The sequence below is a fragment of the Vigna umbellata genome, chromosome 1 (genome assembly GCF_029865625.1).
Source record: "Vigna umbellata cultivar VRB3 chromosome 1, Vumbellata_1.0, whole genome shotgun sequence".
NCBI classification, from domain to species: Eukaryota; Viridiplantae; Streptophyta; class Magnoliopsida; order Fabales; family Fabaceae; genus Vigna; species Vigna umbellata.
In genome coordinates this window covers 65,283,385-65,302,183 of record NC_142165.1, presented here as the reverse complement: position 1 = coordinate 65,302,183, position 18,799 = coordinate 65,283,385, and the positions used below count along the sequence as shown (strand labels likewise).

General features: G+C 40.4%; 1 protein-coding gene across 1 annotated transcript; it reads left to right on the top strand.

The window, feature by feature from the left end:
• The first annotated feature begins 2,528 nt into the window (after nucleotides 1-2,528).
• Nucleotides 2,529-18,023, top strand: LOC148206094 (uncharacterized). Its single transcript, XM_088106460.1, has 2 exons — nucleotides 2,529-2,771; nucleotides 16,149-18,023. The coding sequence occupies exons 1-2, from the start codon at nucleotides 2,529-2,531 to the stop codon at nucleotides 18,021-18,023; spliced, it is 2,118 nt and encodes a 705-aa protein (XP_087962586.1).
• The last annotated feature ends 776 nt before the right edge of the window (nucleotides 18,024-18,799 follow it).

Genomic DNA, 18,799 nt, shown 5'->3' with positions numbered 1-18,799 from the left:
TATTGATCCTATGTTCATAATCCTTTTTGTCAGAGGTAAGTCGATTTACCTTATATTGGAGTAGCATAGCCTCTGCGTGTATTTCCTGAAACGCATCTAGTAGCATGTCATACTTTACTTCTATCGGCTCATTTTCAAATTCCTCGTCATTGTCATAATCATTCCGTGCAGATCCAACCATGAAGCAAATATTTGACTCTTCTTCAATGCTGCAGTCCTCATCGCTTGAAGAATCAAAATCACTATTTTCCCAGGCAATGTATGCACTCTTTTGCTTCCTTCCCTTGTCCTGTGGAAAATTTCCTGCTTCCCTTTTGTTTGATCTTCAAGTCTGGACAATCTGGTTTGATGTGTCCTTCTCTTCCACACTCGTAGCATTGGACAACATTGGTTCTTGAACTTTTCTTTCCTTTTACATGACCTGCATAGTCAGTGGTGAAACTTTTATTTTTCATAAATCGATTAAACTTCCTTACCACCATGTTCATTATCTCTTTGTCATGCAGTTCTGTTTCTGAGTCAGTGTCAGGTTCAAGATTCTTTGCAGATTTCTTGCTTATGGCCTTTAGAGCAATTAATTTCTTTTCTTCAATTTCTTCTTCCTCCTTTAGCCTTCCAAGCTCCAATTCATGTTCTCTGAGTTTTCCAAATAAGGTGGCCATGTTCATGCTGGTCAAGTATCTTGATTCAGTTATTGCAGTGACTTTCGGTTGCCAACTTCTGTTGCGGCTTTTCAATATTTTGATGTTGATTTCCTCCTTGTCAAACACTTTTCCAAGAGCCATGAGGTGATTGACTATGTGTGTGAATCACTTCTGTACTTCATAGATAGTCTCTCCCGCTTTCATTCTGAACAACTCATATTCCTGTATGAGAGAATTCTTTCTGGCTCTCTTTACTTCATCCGTTCCTTCATGTGTGACTTCAAGGACTTCCTACTATAGTAGATCTGGAATTAGAGAGGAGAGTACATTGAGAGGGTGTCTCTATATTTCTTACTGTAGAACTCGATCTATATAGTGGATTTACTTTCAATCTTAGGTTGATTGAAAGAAAACTGGATGTAGGCATTGAGGCCAAACCAATATAAACTGTGGTGTTGATCTTTCTATCCTTTCACTCTTTTATTTCCTTACATTCTTTATTTGCTTGCACTCCAAGAAAGGTTCAAAGATTTTGAAAAGTTTTTAAAAGAACAATTTCTATTAAACAAAACCAATTCACCCCCTCTTGGTTGAGAAACTAGGCCAATCTATATCTACAATATGCAATCAATTTTATCAGATATCAATTTTGTTGTTTTTCACCATTGAGCATTTAATGTCATTCAATGCTTTCTTGGACCAATGAAGTTCTTTTTGATTTTCTACCATTAGATAACTTTTTTTCAATTAAACTATTTTCTCAACGGATACTAAGCATAGATAGACACTTCATCATAAGATGAGGTACTTGTTTAGCTCACGGTATTGTCTGTTCAAGTAAACGCTTCTTTAATTTTTGTCTCTTTTTAGACAGATAGCGTTTAGCTTGTTGTCAACACTCTATTTTGTCCGGGTTGTAAAAAATGTGTTTTTATTGGTTTTTTTATTATTTTCCTTTTATTTTATTTTACCTTTTTGTTTTATTCTATTTTGATGTATTTAGATCTTTGCTTTTAATTCAATTTCTATTTTATTTCTTATCTTCAATTTTTTTTAATAGAGTTAATTAATCAAAATAATTGAAAAATAAAATTAAAATTAAAAATAAAGTAAAAAAATAAAATAAAATTGAAATAAAAAATAAAAAATAAAAAAACGTGGGGGAAGTGGCGTATGGGAGGCGTGTCTGGGGTGAGGGAGACCAGGTGGTTAGAAGGGAATATTTTCCAAGATTTTGGGAAGGGGGATTTTGTTGGATAAGGGACAGAAAAAGAAAGAAGGAGGACACACGGGGAGCCTTCATCTGGGGATCATCATCCAGATTCATCATTGGCACCGGCAGAGAAAGAGAAAGGCTAGAGGAGGTCACCGGATACACAGCTAGCAATAGCAGCAGCCATAGCAGCAGGTAAGTGTTTTGTTCACCTGTGCATCCAGATTCATCATGTATGCTTACTGCATAACCTCCATTCACCCCTATCTCGCTAGCCCATACACCATTATCACAGAATCAACTATCCCCCTCACGCTCATATGCACACAACATACTCATCTTTTCCAATACCGAATAGACAAGAATCAATCAACATTAAACCAATCAATAAACAAAAAAATTAGGGGAGGCAGAGAGGGAAAAGTGGTGTTGCGGGGGGCATTTGGCATTCGAGAAAATCCTCGAATGGGGAAGGAGAAGAGTGGCGTCGGTGGCAACGGTGAGGTTAATGGCGCGATGGCGTTGAGTCCCGGCGGCCTGGGGGCTGTTGAGAAGGAATCTGGTGGCCATGGAGGTGGCCGAGGAAGTAGACGAGGATAGGCACGGGGGGCCTCATCGTGGCAGTGGTCGTGGTCGTCGTGGAGGTTTTAGCAATAGTGAAGTTGATGATGATGGGTGTTGATGACACGAAGGGATCGGAGATGAAGGCGGAGGAAGACCCTCCCTGGGGATCGCTGTTTTCGAAGAGAGAAAAGTGGAGACAGTGGCGTCATGGCTGGCGGTGGTTCTGGTGGCGCGAGTTGTCGCCGGCGAGGCCAAGGCGTGTTATGGTTGAGGCGACGGTGGCTGGCTATGGCAGAGGCGGCGGTGAGTTTGTGGTGCCGAGCAAGAGACCTTGGGTCTCTAGAGAAGGCGTGAGCTGGGGAGTGGGGAATGAGGATGAACCTCCTGAACCCCTAGGAAATTCTAGGTTAGAAAGCATTCGACTGGGCCAAGCCCAGAATTAAACGCACGTCCGGGAACCTTGGGCCTTTTTTTGGAACGCTCGTTATTTAGCCTCTTATCCAAACGTCCGTTCGGCCATTTCTTGGACGGACCGTTTGATAGCCATCTCCCCAACGAACGTCCGTTCGTCATTTCAATAACGAGCGTTCGTCATCTCAATAACGAGCGTTCGTCATTAAGCTTCACTGTCCCCAACGTCCATTCAGCCATTTCCATTTCTTTTGTTTATTTATTTTATTGTTATTTATTTTTTTATTATTTTTATTCTCTTATCTTATTTTGTTCTATTTATTTATTTTAGACATCTACTTATCCTAAATATATATTTAATAATACAATATTCATAGTTTAAATAAAAGAATTTACAAGATTATTTTTAAAGGTTTAAGCACACGTGTGACCGCTTGCGTCGTCCTTGTGCTAAAAACCTTTTCTTCTTTCTTATAAAAATTATTACAAAAATATTTAAAGGTTTAAGCGCACGTGTGACCGCTCGCGTCGTCCTTGTGCTAAAAACCTTTTTCTTCTTCCTTAAATAAATTTACAAAAAATACGTTTCGAAGGTTAAGCACATGTGTGACCGCTCGCGTCGTCCTTGTGCTAAAAACCTTTTCTTCTTTTCTTAAATAAAATTTCAAAAATACGTTTAAAGGTTGAACACTCGTGTGATCGCCCGCATCGTCCTAGTGTTCAATACTTTTCTCTCTTATTTACGTAATATTAAACGAGGGTATGAGTGCTCGTGCGATCGTCCGCATCAGCCTAGCACTCAATACTCTCAAGTCTTCCTAAATAAGTAGATAACGGTATGAGTACTCGTGTGATCGTTCGCATCGTCCTAGTGCTTAATATCGTTATTTCTCTTTTAAAAAATAATTAAAAATAATTAAATATCATTTTAAAGGTATGAGTACTCGTGCGACCGTCCGCGTCGGCCTAGTACTCATGGTGAGGGTTTGGATGTGCATAATGTTCTCCCTTCACACACACACTTTCGGCATATCATGAGTGGGGCCCTATACCCGGGTCTGAGCGTAGCTTAGAATTAGAGGAGTTGTGTAGCGGTGTCACTCTGGGATGTACTTCCTGTTTGGCTATCGTGAGAACTCCAACTAGAGTCTGTTCTCTTCATATGTGTTTCCATACCTAGTTGATTACTCGACTGTTGTGGAGATGCTATGAAGGGGGCCATAGCTCTAGTAACCTTTGACCTTTAGGTTCAGGGAATCATCCTTGTGAGATTGCATATACTTGACCTTGAACTCAAACCAGTGAACCTTTGGTAGGGCACGATGGGAGGAATATGTACTTCTGTAACCCTCACGCTGTTCATGTTTTTTTATGATATTACATTTCATACCATGCATGTGCTTTGTTTCGTCATGTTGTTTTATTATCATGCATCATATTCATACATCATTTAGTAACATGTTAATTTTAAAGGAAATCACAGGTACCTACTTGACTTCATACGAGATGGATGTTAACACAAGATCCGATGCCACACGGCACACCGACTCTTCCGATTTAAGAAAGAAGTATAGTCTAAGGACTGATAACAGTTGAAAAACTGTTATTTTCATGCTTAAAATTGATATTAAAAGCAACCTTTAGACTTAGAAACTAGCTTGAAATCAATGCTTTTAGTTATATTTTCATAAATAAGAGAGCTGGACAGGTTTACACTTGATTTAAGTGTTTTTGTGCAGGTTTTAAGGTGAATTTGGTGAAAGAAGTGAAGAATGAGAGAGAGGACATTAGAAAAGACAAGAAAGAGTGCAAAAAGGAGAAGTCGAAGGCACCGCTCAGCGGCAAACTACCGCTGAGCGGCACTCAGGAGGTGGCGTTGGAACCGCTGAGGGGCAAATGGCCGCTGAGGGGAAGAAAGAAGACGCGCAACCACCGCTGAGCGGTAAATACCGCTGAGCGGCACTTTTTGGGCTTGGGCTTTTATAATCTTTTGTAACTCTAAATTAGTATATAAGGGCTTGCACGTCCTATAGTTAGTATCTTTGGCAGAAACGAGGCAAACACTCTCTCTTTCACCCCTTTGAAGGAGGATCTTGGATGCTCAGGCTACCTCTTCACCTTTATTGGGTTTATTCTTTCATACTTTCATTGTTATTCATCTAGGTTCACCATGAATATGGTGAACTAAACCTTGTATGTTTGTTGGGGAATCAATGTAATCTCTTGAAGCTCTCATATATGGATTTGTTGAATACATCTTTGAATTAAGACATATGCTTTCTTTTCATCATTAGTTAGGGTTTTTCCTCTTTGCTCAATGCTTGCATTGTTTAACTCATTCTAATGCATGATTATTGGTTTTGTTGATACGGACACGTACGGGGAAATCTAGATCCGGGGAATTTCTCCCAATATTTTACTGACAACATTATATTGGTTGCCTTAAGCTCCTGCACTCATGAACTAATCATTAGGAATGCTAGGAATTGTATGAACTATTTGATTAGGGAGAAGCCATCTAGAATGGTACATTAGAGAGTGGCATTAACAATGATGATTTGAAAGAGGAATTCCTAAAATATATGAGAGTGGATGAGATGAAATTGACCCCCAACAACATATTCATTCATTTAATCCATTGAAAGTGTTTATCTTATGTCTTTGCCATTGATCAAATTCATGCATACATGTTTATTTTCGTCTTGCATATTAAAATTTCAATCATTGTTTTCTTAAGTCTTAGCTAATCAAGAAATCACATAACTAAACTAGGCCGTGAGTCCTTTGGGAAGAACGATACTTGGTCTTACCAAGTTTTATTACTTGAACGATTCGGTCATACTTGCCGATTGTGAAACAAGTTTGTGACATCATATTTTGGTGCTTACAAATTTGTCCATCAAGTTTTTGGCGCCGTTGCCGGGGATTCGTGGTTTAACTGGTTAATTTGTGTGATTATTGATTATCTTTGACTTATTTTTTTTATTTTTAATTTAAATTTCGAATTTTTTTTAATTTTATTTTATTTTTCTGTTTATATTTTTCAGTTTGTATTTTATTTGATTTTATTTTATTTTTCTGTTTTCTGTTTTTCTGTTTTCTGTTTTTCTGTTTTCTATTTTTATTTTCTGTTTTTTATTTTTCGGTTTTTATTTGATTTGATTTTATTTTAGGTTAGATTAGATTAGATTTTTTTTTTTTAGGTTAGATTTTATTTTTATCTTTTTAGATTAGATTTTATTTTATTTTATTAGATTTTATCTTTTTATCTTTTTAGGTTAGATTTTATTTTATTCTTATTCTATCTTTTAGGTTAGGTTAGATTTTATTTTATTTTATCTTTTAGATTAGATTTTATTTTTTAGATTAGGTTTTATTCTATTTTATTTGATTCTATCTTCTAAATCTTTTATCTTCTTATATCTTTTCAATCTTTATTTTCTTCTATATCTTTTTGTGCTAACAAATCTTTTCTAGGGTTTTGTTTTCTTGTGCATGCAGAAGGCAATTCGAACTAGAAGTAAGAAAACAACAGAACCACTACTTGAAGGACTAGACGAGAGTAGAAGGAGGAGAAGAATCAGAACGTCCAGAGAACTTTTCCCTTCTCCTGAAACTCTCCTACAATCATCACCACAAGGTTCTGTTCACAGCACAGGGAGTATGGAGAACAATAATAATGCTAGAAGAACTCTTGCAGATTACACTAATCTTGCTGGACCTCAGCACTTCAATAGCATAGCTCGGCCTAGAGTCAATGCAGCCAACATGGAGGTCAAACCAGCATTAATTCAATTGGTAAAGAGTAATCAATTTAATGGGTTATCACATGAAAGCCCATATGAGCACCTTACAACATTTAATGAGATTTGTAACACGGTCAAGATCAATGGGGTGCCAGACGAAGCTATCAAACTTAGCTTGTTTCCTTTCTCATTGGGGGGCAATGCTAAGCTTTGGTGGAACTCTTTTCCAGAAGAAAGTTTCACGGAGTGGGAAGCAGTGGTTACAAAGTTTCTAAGCAAATACTTCCCACAATCTAAAGTGACTAAAGGAAAGCAAGAGATATCTTCATTCAAGCAGGGCATGGAGGAATCACTGGGACATGCATGGGACAGGTATAAAAGCTTGTTACGTAAAACTCCCACGCATGGCTTTGAAGATCAAGAAGTAGTCCTAACTTTCCTTGGAGGGCTTGGTTCACAAACCAAGATGATGTTGGATGCCTCAGCTGGAGGCAATATCAAATGGAAGACTCCAGAGGAAGCAACTGAAATTATTGAAAATATGGCTACAAGTGATAATGAGCTTCACAATGAAAGAGGCGCCCCTATGCAACAGAAAGGGGTTCTACAATTACAAACGCATGATGCTCTGCTAGCACAGAATAAAATTCTAACTCAACAGCTAGAGACTCTGACAAAAACTTTGGCTCAATTACCTAAAGAGTTGAAGTCTGCTGCCCAGATACAAACCCAGTTGTGCGAACTATGTGGAGGTGATCACATAAATGGCCAGTGTGCTTTTCCAGTGGAGGCCTTGGAGGATGTTAACTTCATGGCTAATCAGTTTCCATACCGTCAAGGGAATTATAATCAGGGTTGGAAACCACATCCAAGCATTGGCCAAGGACAAACTGGGCAGGCTAATCAGTTTAATAAGCAGCAGCAGCAACCAACCTTGTGGCAACAATTATCTATGCTTAATGACAGATCAAGAAAGTTGGAAGAAACTCTTCAGCAATTCATCCAGAAAACTGAATCTTCTCAAAAGAGCACTGAAGCTGCTATAAAGAATCTGGAGATTCAGATGGGTCAGATCACCAAGCAATTGGAAGAAAGACCCAACAGAAACTTTGGGGCTAATACTGAGGTTAACCCCAGAGAAGAGTGCAAAGTGGTCAAGAGTGTAAATGAAGAGATCATTGAGTTGGAAGAAGATGAAACAGAAGAGAGAAGAGAAGAAGAAAGAAAGGAAACTTTTCCTTTTCTAACAAATCAGGAGAAACCAATGGATTTCACAGATTTATTCAAAATGGTTGATAATGAAGCTCCTTGGGAACAAATTCTACAGAAAATAGCAGTTTACACCAAATCAGATGAAGGAACCTCTACAAAAAGAAGACGTAGAGAGGATGAGGAAGAAAAGTGTATAACTGTTAAGAAAGAATCATTCCCACCAAAAGCAGCAGATCCAGGCAGTTTTTCTATCCCTTGCATTATAGGGAAGAAAAAGGTAAAGAAAGCTCTCCTTGATTTAGGCTCAAGTGTTAACTTGATGCCTTATTCTCTATTGGAGCAAATTGGCCATGTTGAAATAAAACCTGTAAAGGTTAATCTTGTAATGGCTGATGGATCTTCAAAGGAGCCATGTGGGATTGTAGAAGACATTGTAGTTTGTGTTGGCAAACTTCAGTTCTTGGCAGACTTTGTGGTGATGAAGATGGAAACTGAGAAAATACCTTTCATACTTGGAAGGCCGTTTATGAAAACGACTAGGGCTATCATTGATGTGAATGAAGGTATAGTGGTTCTCCAAGACAGAGAGGAGAGAGTGGTGGTGGATGTGTTCAAAGATGAGATACAAGCAAAGGAGGAAGAAGCCAGTTATAAAGCTGCATTTCGAGATGCACCCATAACTAGAGGTAAAAATAAAAATCTTAAGGTTTCTGATAACCATTGTTTGTATTTTCAGGCACCCAAGGTAGAAGAGATTGGAAAAGGAGAAGAAGTTCCTAGAGACTGGAAAAAATTAAGACTCCAACTTGGCACACCTGTAAGACTCAAGAACAAGTTGTGGGTTATAAAAGGCTTTAAAGAGAAGGAGATGATAGAGATAGAGTCTCCATATTCTAGAGAGTCCAAAACAGTCCAAAGGAAGCAGTTGAAAGGTTGGTGGAAGGACTATATCAACTATAAAGAAGATGGAACGTGAGCTTTAACAGGGTCAAGCTAGTGACGTTAAAGAAGCGCTTGCTGGGAGGCAACCCAATGGATTTACAAACTTTTGATTTGTTTTATTTTGGTTGTGTAACTTGTAATTTATGAACATTATTGTGGACATTATTTTGTTGGATTTAGCATCTACTGAAGGATGCTATGTGGACAAGTATCTACTGAAGGATACTAGGTTTGTAACACCTACTGATGGGTGTTGGTGAGAAGATTTTGCACCTACTGATGGGTGTTGGTAAGTTGGAAACACCTACTGATGGTGTCAACACTCAATTTTGTCCGGGTTGAAAAAAAGAAGTGTTTTTATTGGTTTTTTTTTTATTTTATTTTACCTTTTTGTTTTATTCTATTTTTATGTATTTAGATTTTTGCTTTTAATTCAATTTTTACTTTTCTTATCTCCAATTTTGTTTTAATAGAGTTAATAATTAAAAAATTAAAAAATGAAATTAAAACTGAAAATAAATAATAAATAAAATAAAAATAAAAAAAAAGGGAAATGGAAAAAGAGAAAAAACGTGGGAAAGGGGTATATGGGATGCGTGTCTGAAGGAGGGGGGACAGGTTGTTAGAAAAGAATATTTTTCCAAGATTTTGGGAGCAGAGGATTTGGTTGGATCAGAGAGAGAAAAAAGGAAAAAGGGCACACGAGGACCATCATTGGGGAATCATCATTCAGACTCACCATTGACACAGGCAGAGAAGACGAAAAGCTAGAGAAGGTCACCGGATACAGAGCGATAGCGGCGGCCATAACTACAGGTAAGTCTCTGTTTCACCTGTGCATCCAGATTCGTCATGTATGCTTACTGCATAAACTCCATGCACCCCTGTCTAGCCAGCCCATATACCATTGTCACAGAATCATCCATCTCACTCATGCTCATATGCACACTACGCACTCATCGTTTCCGATACCAAATGGACAAGATTCAATCAACATTAAAATCAATCAATAAACAATAAAGATTAGGAGGGGCAGAGAGGAAAAGTGGTGTTGCGGGGAGCATTTGGCATTCGAGAAAATCCTCGAATGGGGAAGAAGAAGAGTGGCGTTGATGGCACCGGTGAGGTTAGGGGCGCGACGGCGTTGAGTCCCGGCAGCCCGAGCTGTTGAAAGGGAATCTGGTGGCCGTGGAGATGAACGCGGAGGAGGACCCTCCCTGAGAATCGCTGTTGTCGAAAGGAGAAAGGCGGAGACGGTGACGTCGTGGCTGGTGGTGGTTCTGGTGGCGCGAGGTGTCGCCGGCGAGGCTAAGGCGCGTTCTGTTTGAAGTGACGGTGGCCGGTTATGGTAGAGGCGGTGGTGAGTTCGTGGTGCAGAGCTGGGGACCTTGGGTCAGAGAAGACGTGAGCTGGGGAGTGGGAATGAGGATGAACCTCCTGAACCCCTGGAAAATGCTAGGTTAGAAAGCATTGGACTGGGCCAAGCCCAGAAATGGGCGTACGTCTTGTGCATTGGGCCTTTTGTGGGGCGCTCGTTAGTTGGCGTCGGTTCACCATTCCCCCACAACGAACGCTCGTTATCCAAACAAACGAGCGTTCGTTAAAACTTAAGCTTTTTTCTGACCGTTCGGTCAGCTTCTACCTAACGAGCGTTCGTTATACAAACGAACGACCGTTCGTCCTTAAGCTTCCACATTTGAACGTCCGTTCGTCATGACAATAACGAACGTTCGTCCTTAAGCATCCATTTTTGAACGTCCGTTCGCCATTTCAATAACGAACGTTCGTTCTTAGGCTTCAATTTTTGAACGTCCGTTCGTCTTTTCATACAACGAGCGTTCGTCCTTAAGCTTGCATTTTTGAACGTCCGTTCACTATCTTTACCAATGAGCGCTCGTTATTTTGCTTTCGATCCAAGCGTTCGTTATTTTGCTTTCGTTCAAAACGTCCGTTCGCTCGGCACTCTCACCAACGAGCGCTCGTTATCCAAACGAGCGAACGCTCGTTATCCATAAGACTTTTTGACCGTTCGTTCAACATTCCAAACGAACGAGCGCTCGTTATCCAAACGAGCGAACGCTCGTTATCCAAACGAGCGAACGCTCGTTATCTTTAAGACTTTTTGACCGTTCGCTCAACCTTCTCACCAACGAGCGCTCGTTATCCAAACTAGCGAACGCTCGTTACCTTAAGCATTCTTGACCGTTCGTTCAAATCTTCTCCCTGAAGAGCGCTCGTTATCCAAACGAACGAGCGTTCGTTTCCGAACCAAAGAACGCTCGTTACTCAGCCTTAATTTCCCAACGTTCGTCCTCTCCCCAACGAACGCTCGTCATTCTGAATACTGTCCCCAACGTTCGTCCAGCCTTTCCCATTTCTTTTTTTGTTTATTTATCTTTCTTTATTGTCTTATTTTATTTTGTTCTATTTATTTATTTTAGACATTCACTTATCCTAAAATATATAATACAATATTGATAGTTTAAATAAAAAGAATTTATAAGAAAAGTTTTAAAGGTTTAAAGCGCACGTGTGACCGCTCGCGTCGTCCTTGTGCTAAAAACCTCTTCTTCTTTTCTTAAATAAAATTTCAAAAATACGTTTTAAAGGTTTAAGCACACGTGTGACCGCTCGCGTCGTCCTTGTGCTAAAAACCTCTTCTTCTTTTCTTAAATAAAATTTCAAAAATACGTTTTAAAGGTTTAAGCACACGTGTGACCGCTCGCGTCGTCCTTGTGCTAAAAACCTCTTCTTCTTTTCTTAAATAAATTTACAAAAATACGTTTTAAAGGTTTAAGCACACGTGTGACCGCTCGCGTCGTCCTTGTGCTAAAAACCTCTTCTTCTTTTCTTAAATAAATTTACAAAAATACGTTTTAAAGGTTTAAGCACACGTGTGACCGCTCGCGTCGTCCTTGTGCTAAAAACCTCTTCTTCTTTTCTTAAATAAATTTACAAAAATATGTTTTAAAGGTTTAAGCACACGTGTGACCGCTCGCGTCGTCCTTGTGCTAAAAACCTTTTTCTTCTTCCTTAAATAAATTTACAAAAGAAATACGTTTTGAAGGTTAAGCACACGTGTGGCCGCTCGCGTCGTCCTTGTGCTAAAAACCTTTTCTTTTCTTAAATAAAATTTCAAAAATACGTTTAAAGGTTGAACACTCGTGTGATCGTTCGCATCGTCCTAGTGTTCAATACTTTTCTCTCTTATTTACGTAATATTAAACGAGGGTATGTGTGCTCGTGCGATCGTCCGCATCAGCCTAGCACTCAATACTCTCAAGTCTTCCTAAATAAGTAAATAACGGTATGAGTGCTCGTGTGATCGTTCGCATCGGCCTAGTGCTTAATATCGTTATCTCTCTTTTCAAAAATAATTAAAAATATTTAAATATCATTTTAAAGGTATGAGTACTCGTGCGACCGTTCGCGTCGGCCTAGTATTCATTACCTTCTTTTTCTCGAAAATATTAAAAACATAAAAATCTCCAAAAATTAAAAACATCTGCTTTTTCAAACAAACAAACAGTCTTTCCGCTAGAACTACGTAACCCTGATTTCTCATTTTGAATGAGAATACGTAGGAGCAAGGTCAATCCTTGTCGGGCCCAAAAAAACTAAGAAAATATATTTTGTTTATTTATAATTTTATTTTAGGGGATAGTTAAACATTTTGAAAACCACATCATATTCGCGCATTTAGTTAAAGGTACTGCCTTAGGGCAGGCGTTGTAGGGTGCTAACACCTTCCCTATACGTAACCGACTCCCGAACCCAGAATATGGTTTTCGTGGACCGTGCTTTATCATTTTGAGGTTTTTCCATAGTTTTCCATAATAAACTATGGTGGCGACTCCAAAATCTCTTTTCGAAACCCGTTTCTTTTTGGATCGTCGTCCCGTCGCGATTCCGGTTGCGACAGATGGCGACTCCACTGGGGAGGTCTAGAGAGTCGAGCCATTTAATTAGATGCGCGAATTTGGTGTGGTTTTGCTTTGTGTTTTTTTTCCCCTTTCTCTATCTGTGTTTGATATTTGGAATAACTGCAATAACTGTGGAATATTGAACCCTAGGGTAGACAATATGTTTATATCTGCCTGGGAATTTTTCTGGTTGTTTTGCAGGTGAGGGTTTGGGTGTGCATAATTTCCTCCCTTCACACACACACTTTTGGCATATCATGAGTGGGGCCCTATACCCGGGTCTGAGCGTAGCTTAGAATTAGAGGAGTTGTGTAGCGGTGTCACTCTGGGATGTACTTCCTGTTTGGCTATCGTGAGAACTCCAGCTAGAGTCTGTTCTCTTCATATGTGTTTTCACACCTAGTTGATTACTCGACTGTTGTGGAAATGCTATGAAGGGGGCCATAGCTCTAGTGACCTTTGACCTTTAGGTTCAGGAAATCATCCTTGTGAGATTGCATATACTTGACCTTGAACTCAAAGCAGTGAACCTTTGGTAGGGCACGATGGGAGGAATATATGCTTCTGTAACCCTCACGCTGTTCGTTTTCTTTATGATATTACATTTCATACCATGCATGTGTTTTGTTTTGTCATGTTATTTTATTATCATGCATCATATTCATACATCATTTAGTAACATGTTAATTTTAAGGGAAATCACAGGTACCTACTTGACTTCATACGAGATGGATGTTAACACAAGATCCGATGCTACACGGCATGCCGACTCTTCCGATTTAAGAAAGAAGTATAGTCTAAGGACTCATGTTGGAAATTTGACCGGGCTGATAAACTTGGGCAAAAGGCTTAAGACGATAAAGAGAGAAACCTTTCAGAGAAGATATGGAAATTTGTTGAATTTAATGGAGGTTGAAGTACAAATACCCGCTATCACAGCCTTGGCACAATATTATGATTCTCCGCTTCGATGTTTCACATTTCAAGACTTTCAATTGGCACCAACCATAGAGGAGTTCGAGCATATCTTGGGTTTACCATTGGAGGGCACCACTCCCTATCAACATTTAGAGCATCATGCCTCTATACCCACTATTGCTACCATCATGAAATTACATCCCAAAGAGCTTGAAGACAGGATGATGATGAGGAATCAAGTGCATGGGTTATCACAGGGATATCTAGAGCAGTATTTACATCACCTGGCTGATAAAGAGGATTGGGAAACTTTCATAGATGTATTAGCCCTTGCCATATATGGCATCGTCTTGTTTCCAAAAATAGAAGAATTTGTGGATTGCACCGCGATAGACGTCTTCGTGGCGAGTAAAACCAGGTCAGAGAATCCTGTAACAGCAGTTCTTGCAGATGTTTATGGGACTTTAAGTTTTTGCCATGAGAGAAAGGGAAAGAAGATTCTTTGTTGCTTACCGGCGTTGTATACATGGATGACAACGCGCGTGTTTAAAGAGATGGTCGACGTTAAGAGTCTATCGGAGAATTTGTCACACCAAGGGCTTAAAGGTAAAGTAGGAAACGATTGGGCCCGATTCCTTGCCGGCTTGAGCGAAAGAAGTATAAAATGGCGCCTTCCTTGGCTTGGAAATAAACTGGCTATCCAACATTGTGGTAGTTTTCCTAATGTACCTCTCATAGGTGCCCGGTACTGTATCAATTACAACCCCCTTTTGGTGCAAAGACAATTTGGGCATCCTATAAAAGGGGCACCTTCATCAGATTACCTTGCTACCCTATTCATTTATTATGAAGACGGGCATTTCATCGAATTGTTAAGAAAGGTTAAAAGCGCCTGGGAAAATGTTGTTCGAGCAGAGAAGGACTTGAGGGATGGAGTAGTGGATAGCAGTGTTAGTTATCACACCTGGATTCTGGAGAGAGTGAAAGTAGTCAAGCTGCCTTTCAAGCCAATCAAGGATCAATCAGCTAGTGAAGGACCATCCCAAGCTCCAGAAAGTGAAGAGGTGCAGCAATTGAAAGCTGAGATGGAGAAATTGAAAATTAGGAATGCTAGGTTGGAAAACGAATTACAAAGGGCGTGTAATGATCTTGTGGATATGAAAAATGATAATGAAGAAAAGTCGCGGGCTTATGAAAACCTTGTCAAAAGCCAGAAGGCTGAGAGGGATTACACATTTCGAGTGAAACAGGATCTAGCCGCCGCGAGTAAGGAATTATCCATGAGGGTAAATGAGAAGAAGGTGGCTTTAGAAGAGGGAAAGGAGTGGAAGCACCTCTACGAAGAAGCCAAAAGAGATAAACGAGAAGCCCTGAAGAGATTAAGAGAAGCGCAAATTCAGATAGAAAAAGCGGGGCATGAGATGAAAGAGATGGCTATGTCGTTTGAGGCGGATATGAATAGGGAACGTTGGAAGCTAACAGAAGCAGAGGAAGAGCATCGAACTCTGATAAAACAAATGGAGGAATATATCGAGGAACAGGAGGAGCGATGGAGGTCGATAGATTTTGAAGAAAGGCATCAGGCCTTGATAAAGCGAATGGAAGAGCACATCGCCGAGCAAGAAATGGCTGTAAAGCAGTGGAAGGAAAGATTCTCTCAATTGGCTGCTTTGGCAAACGGGGCAATTGAAGACATCCCCAGGATGGTGTCGAATGCTGAAGCAAGCACTCATTTTTGTAACTCACCAGCGGAAATAGAATTGTTTATTAATCATTGTAAATGGTTGGTGGGAGAGATGAAATCTTTCATTGCCCGGGCGCGGGATTGATGTACATCGGAATTATGTGTTTTGTTCCTTAGACTATGTAATGGATCAAATTTCCTTTAAATGAAAGATAAGGGATGTTTGTTGGTATCGGCTTGTGTTAATTTTCCATCAGTATTGTCATCGTTATCCTGTGATTTCCACTTATCACTAGCATGCATCATGTTTTCTTTTGTTTTGCATTTTTCATCCTTATTTAATTTAATTTAATAAAAAAAATAATAATAATAATCAGCAGTACAAGTGAGAAAACAACGGCAAATTTTCCACGACATCCGTACAGGACCAGAGCTAACTCAAAGGTCATGGAGAATTGGGAGCAGTCACACGAATCTATTAAGGCTGATGTCAACCAGTTGAAGGATCAGATGGCCCAAATTTTGGCGGCTCTCGAAGCCCTGAAGACTACGGGAGGGGCGACGCCTGCGCAAGTCGAGGGAAGTGCTCAATATTACCCTCCGGTGTTCAGTTCTGGGAGTCAATCTGTTCCGTTCCCAATGTATGGATTACCTCCAGGTTACACCCCACCTGTGGGAGAATACACAGAAGGGGAGCAGGCTTCATTCTCTTTCCCTACCACTGTCAACATTCCGCCAATCAGTATTCAGGGACCTGTTGTAATGTCCGCACCCATGATAAATGAAGGAATGCATGCAAGCATGTCTGATGGAATACGAGTAACTCCGGTGCCGCCTGTGATTACCGGAGAGGGCTTTTCTACAGGGGCTGCACCACATACTTCGTTTCAGGGGGTAATTAGTAATGTTGATGGGGCGAAAGATAAACTGGAGAGCCTAGAGGCAAGATTGAGGGCTGTGGAGGGGTATGAAAGTTATGGATTCGGAGATGTTGCCAGATTGAGCTTGGTTCCTGGCGTCAAAATTCCACATAAGTTCAAGGCGCCAGATTTTGAGAAGTATAAGGGAAATACATGCCCAAAGAACCATCTAACCATGTTTTGTAGAAAGATGGCTGCATATGCTTATGATGAGCAGCTGCTCATCCATGTTTTTCAAGATAGTTTGGCTGGAGTGGCGTTAAACTGGTATACCCATTTGGAGCCGACTCGTATTCGTTGTTGGGCAGACTTGGCTGATGCTTTTGTGAAGCAGTACATATACAATACCCATGTTGCACCAGATCGTTTACAGCTGCAAAATATGTCAAAGAAGGACAACGAAACTTTCAAAGAATATGCCCAACGGTGGAGAGAGTTAGCTGCACAAGTCGAACCACCTTTGTATGATAGAGAAATGGTGGCAATGTTTGTGAACACTCTACAGCCACCATTTTACGAGCACATGGTCGGGAACGTGTCTGCCAATTTCGCTGATATCATTATAATAGGCGAAAGGATAGAAATTGGGGTTAAAAGTGGGAAAATTGCATACAGTTCGCCCGCAACTGCAAATTACAAAAAAACCAATTTCAATGCGGGAAAGAAGAAGGAAGGGGATGTGCATGCGGCATCGGCAATGCCTGTATGGAGAGGTCAAGCTCCCGCTCATAGCTTCCGACCATACTTGGGGCAACCCCCTCTTACAGCTAATACTGCATTTGCTCATCAGGCCAGGCCTCAACAACAACAAGGGTATTATCAACCGCCATTGCTCCCAACTGATACTTGGAGGGCTGGGGCAATTGCAGGTCCAAATCAGAATGCGGGCCAAAATACTTACCCAAGAAGGAACCAATTTGTTAATTTCACCCCTATCCCTACAACTTACACAGAATTGTTACCCCAACTCGTCCAAAGGGGTTTGGTTGCTATTTGTCCAATGAAGCCCATGCAACCTCCGTATCCCAGGGGTTATGATGCAGAGGCCAAATGTAGTTATCATGGGGGAGGTGTTGGTCATTCAACTGAGAGATGTCTGGCTTTTAAACACAAAGTACAGACTCTAATCGACTCTGGGTGGTTAAAGTTTCAAGAAGATAAACCCAGCATTGAGACTAACCCACTTTCTGGGCATGAGAGTGCCTCGACGAATGCCATCGAGGATGAAAAATATGAGTTGATAAGGGATGCGGGTGGAATCCGAAGTTCCAGAAAGTTTATCTTCAAGGCGCTAATAAAGGTGGGCCTTTTAAAAGGTGATTATGACGAGGATGTAACATGCGCGCTTCATCCGGATGATGGGCACTCTATTGAGGAATGTGGTGAATTTGAGTATGTTTTGCAAGACCTGCTGGATCGGGGTTTGATGCAAGTATGCTACAAGGATAAGGAGGGGAAAGTGTTTACACAGATTGGTGGAGAATCCGACGTAACTCTGCCTGAGCCGTTGGTGATCCATTTCACTAGAACCACCCCTGTGCCAGAGGCTGAAGAAAAGTTGTCTGTCATCATCCGGGCGCCGTCTCCCTTTCCTTACAAAACGAGAAGGCTGATGGAAGAAAGGAGAGAGCGCGGTCTAGCTCGTGTAGAAAGGCGTGAGCCCAGGGTGGAAAAGATTCGTATTCGTGACATCAGGGAGAAATTTCGTAGTGCTGGTTGGATCAACACGGGCTATATAACAGCCATGGAGGATGAAGATAGCTTTGAATGCTCAAGTTTCGTGCGGGCCGGCTCCCCAGATGCACCACTCAACAATTGGAACTCCGAGTTTACCCGTGATGCTTAATTTGAGTAAAATGTAATAGTTTTAAGTAATCCTATAGCTTCACCCGGGGCTTTAGGATTCATGACTTACGGGTTGACGTTTAGTTTTTGGCTCAGCGTGATAATCTAGTTTGTTGTACTCTGTGTTATTTCATTCAATAAATACTGCATGGTTTCATTCATAATTTTTGTTTGCACGCTTCTTGAAATATTGCATGTCGCGCTGAGCTTTTAGGTAAATAAAGGAAAATAAAGGTAATGATAATCAAGCACACATGAGTAAAAGCATCACGGGTATATTCGGTTGGCACCAGCTCGTTCCTGAGGGATGTCGTGAAAGACTAAAAAAGGAGGGAATAAAAATGCACATGTTGAATTCCTTGTCAATTAGGTTGTCTAGGGCATAGTACGTTCAAAAAAAAAAAAAAAAAAAAAAACAACAATAACTGGAAATGGCAAAGATGCAGAGTCTTCTCCTGATTCAGAGTTTCGGGGGTAACCGGTGTTCATTTCTCGTTAAAGCATCCGCTTTCTTATTGCGTGAACCCCTAACCTTTTCATTTCCCTTCAAAACAAAGGATTGTCGTGGATAGAACACTGGGGCAGTTGTCATCATTGTACCCATGCCCAATGATCCGCGATCGGGGAGCAAAAAATAAAAAAAAAAAAAAAAAAAAAAAAACCGAAAAAAATGAAGTCGATGTGTCAACCGCTACAGAATTTCGTCTCATGGTTAAGGTTGTGGAAAGCAAGTCAAGCAAGCTTCAGGATGACGTGTGGCCGTTTTCTTTATCCAAA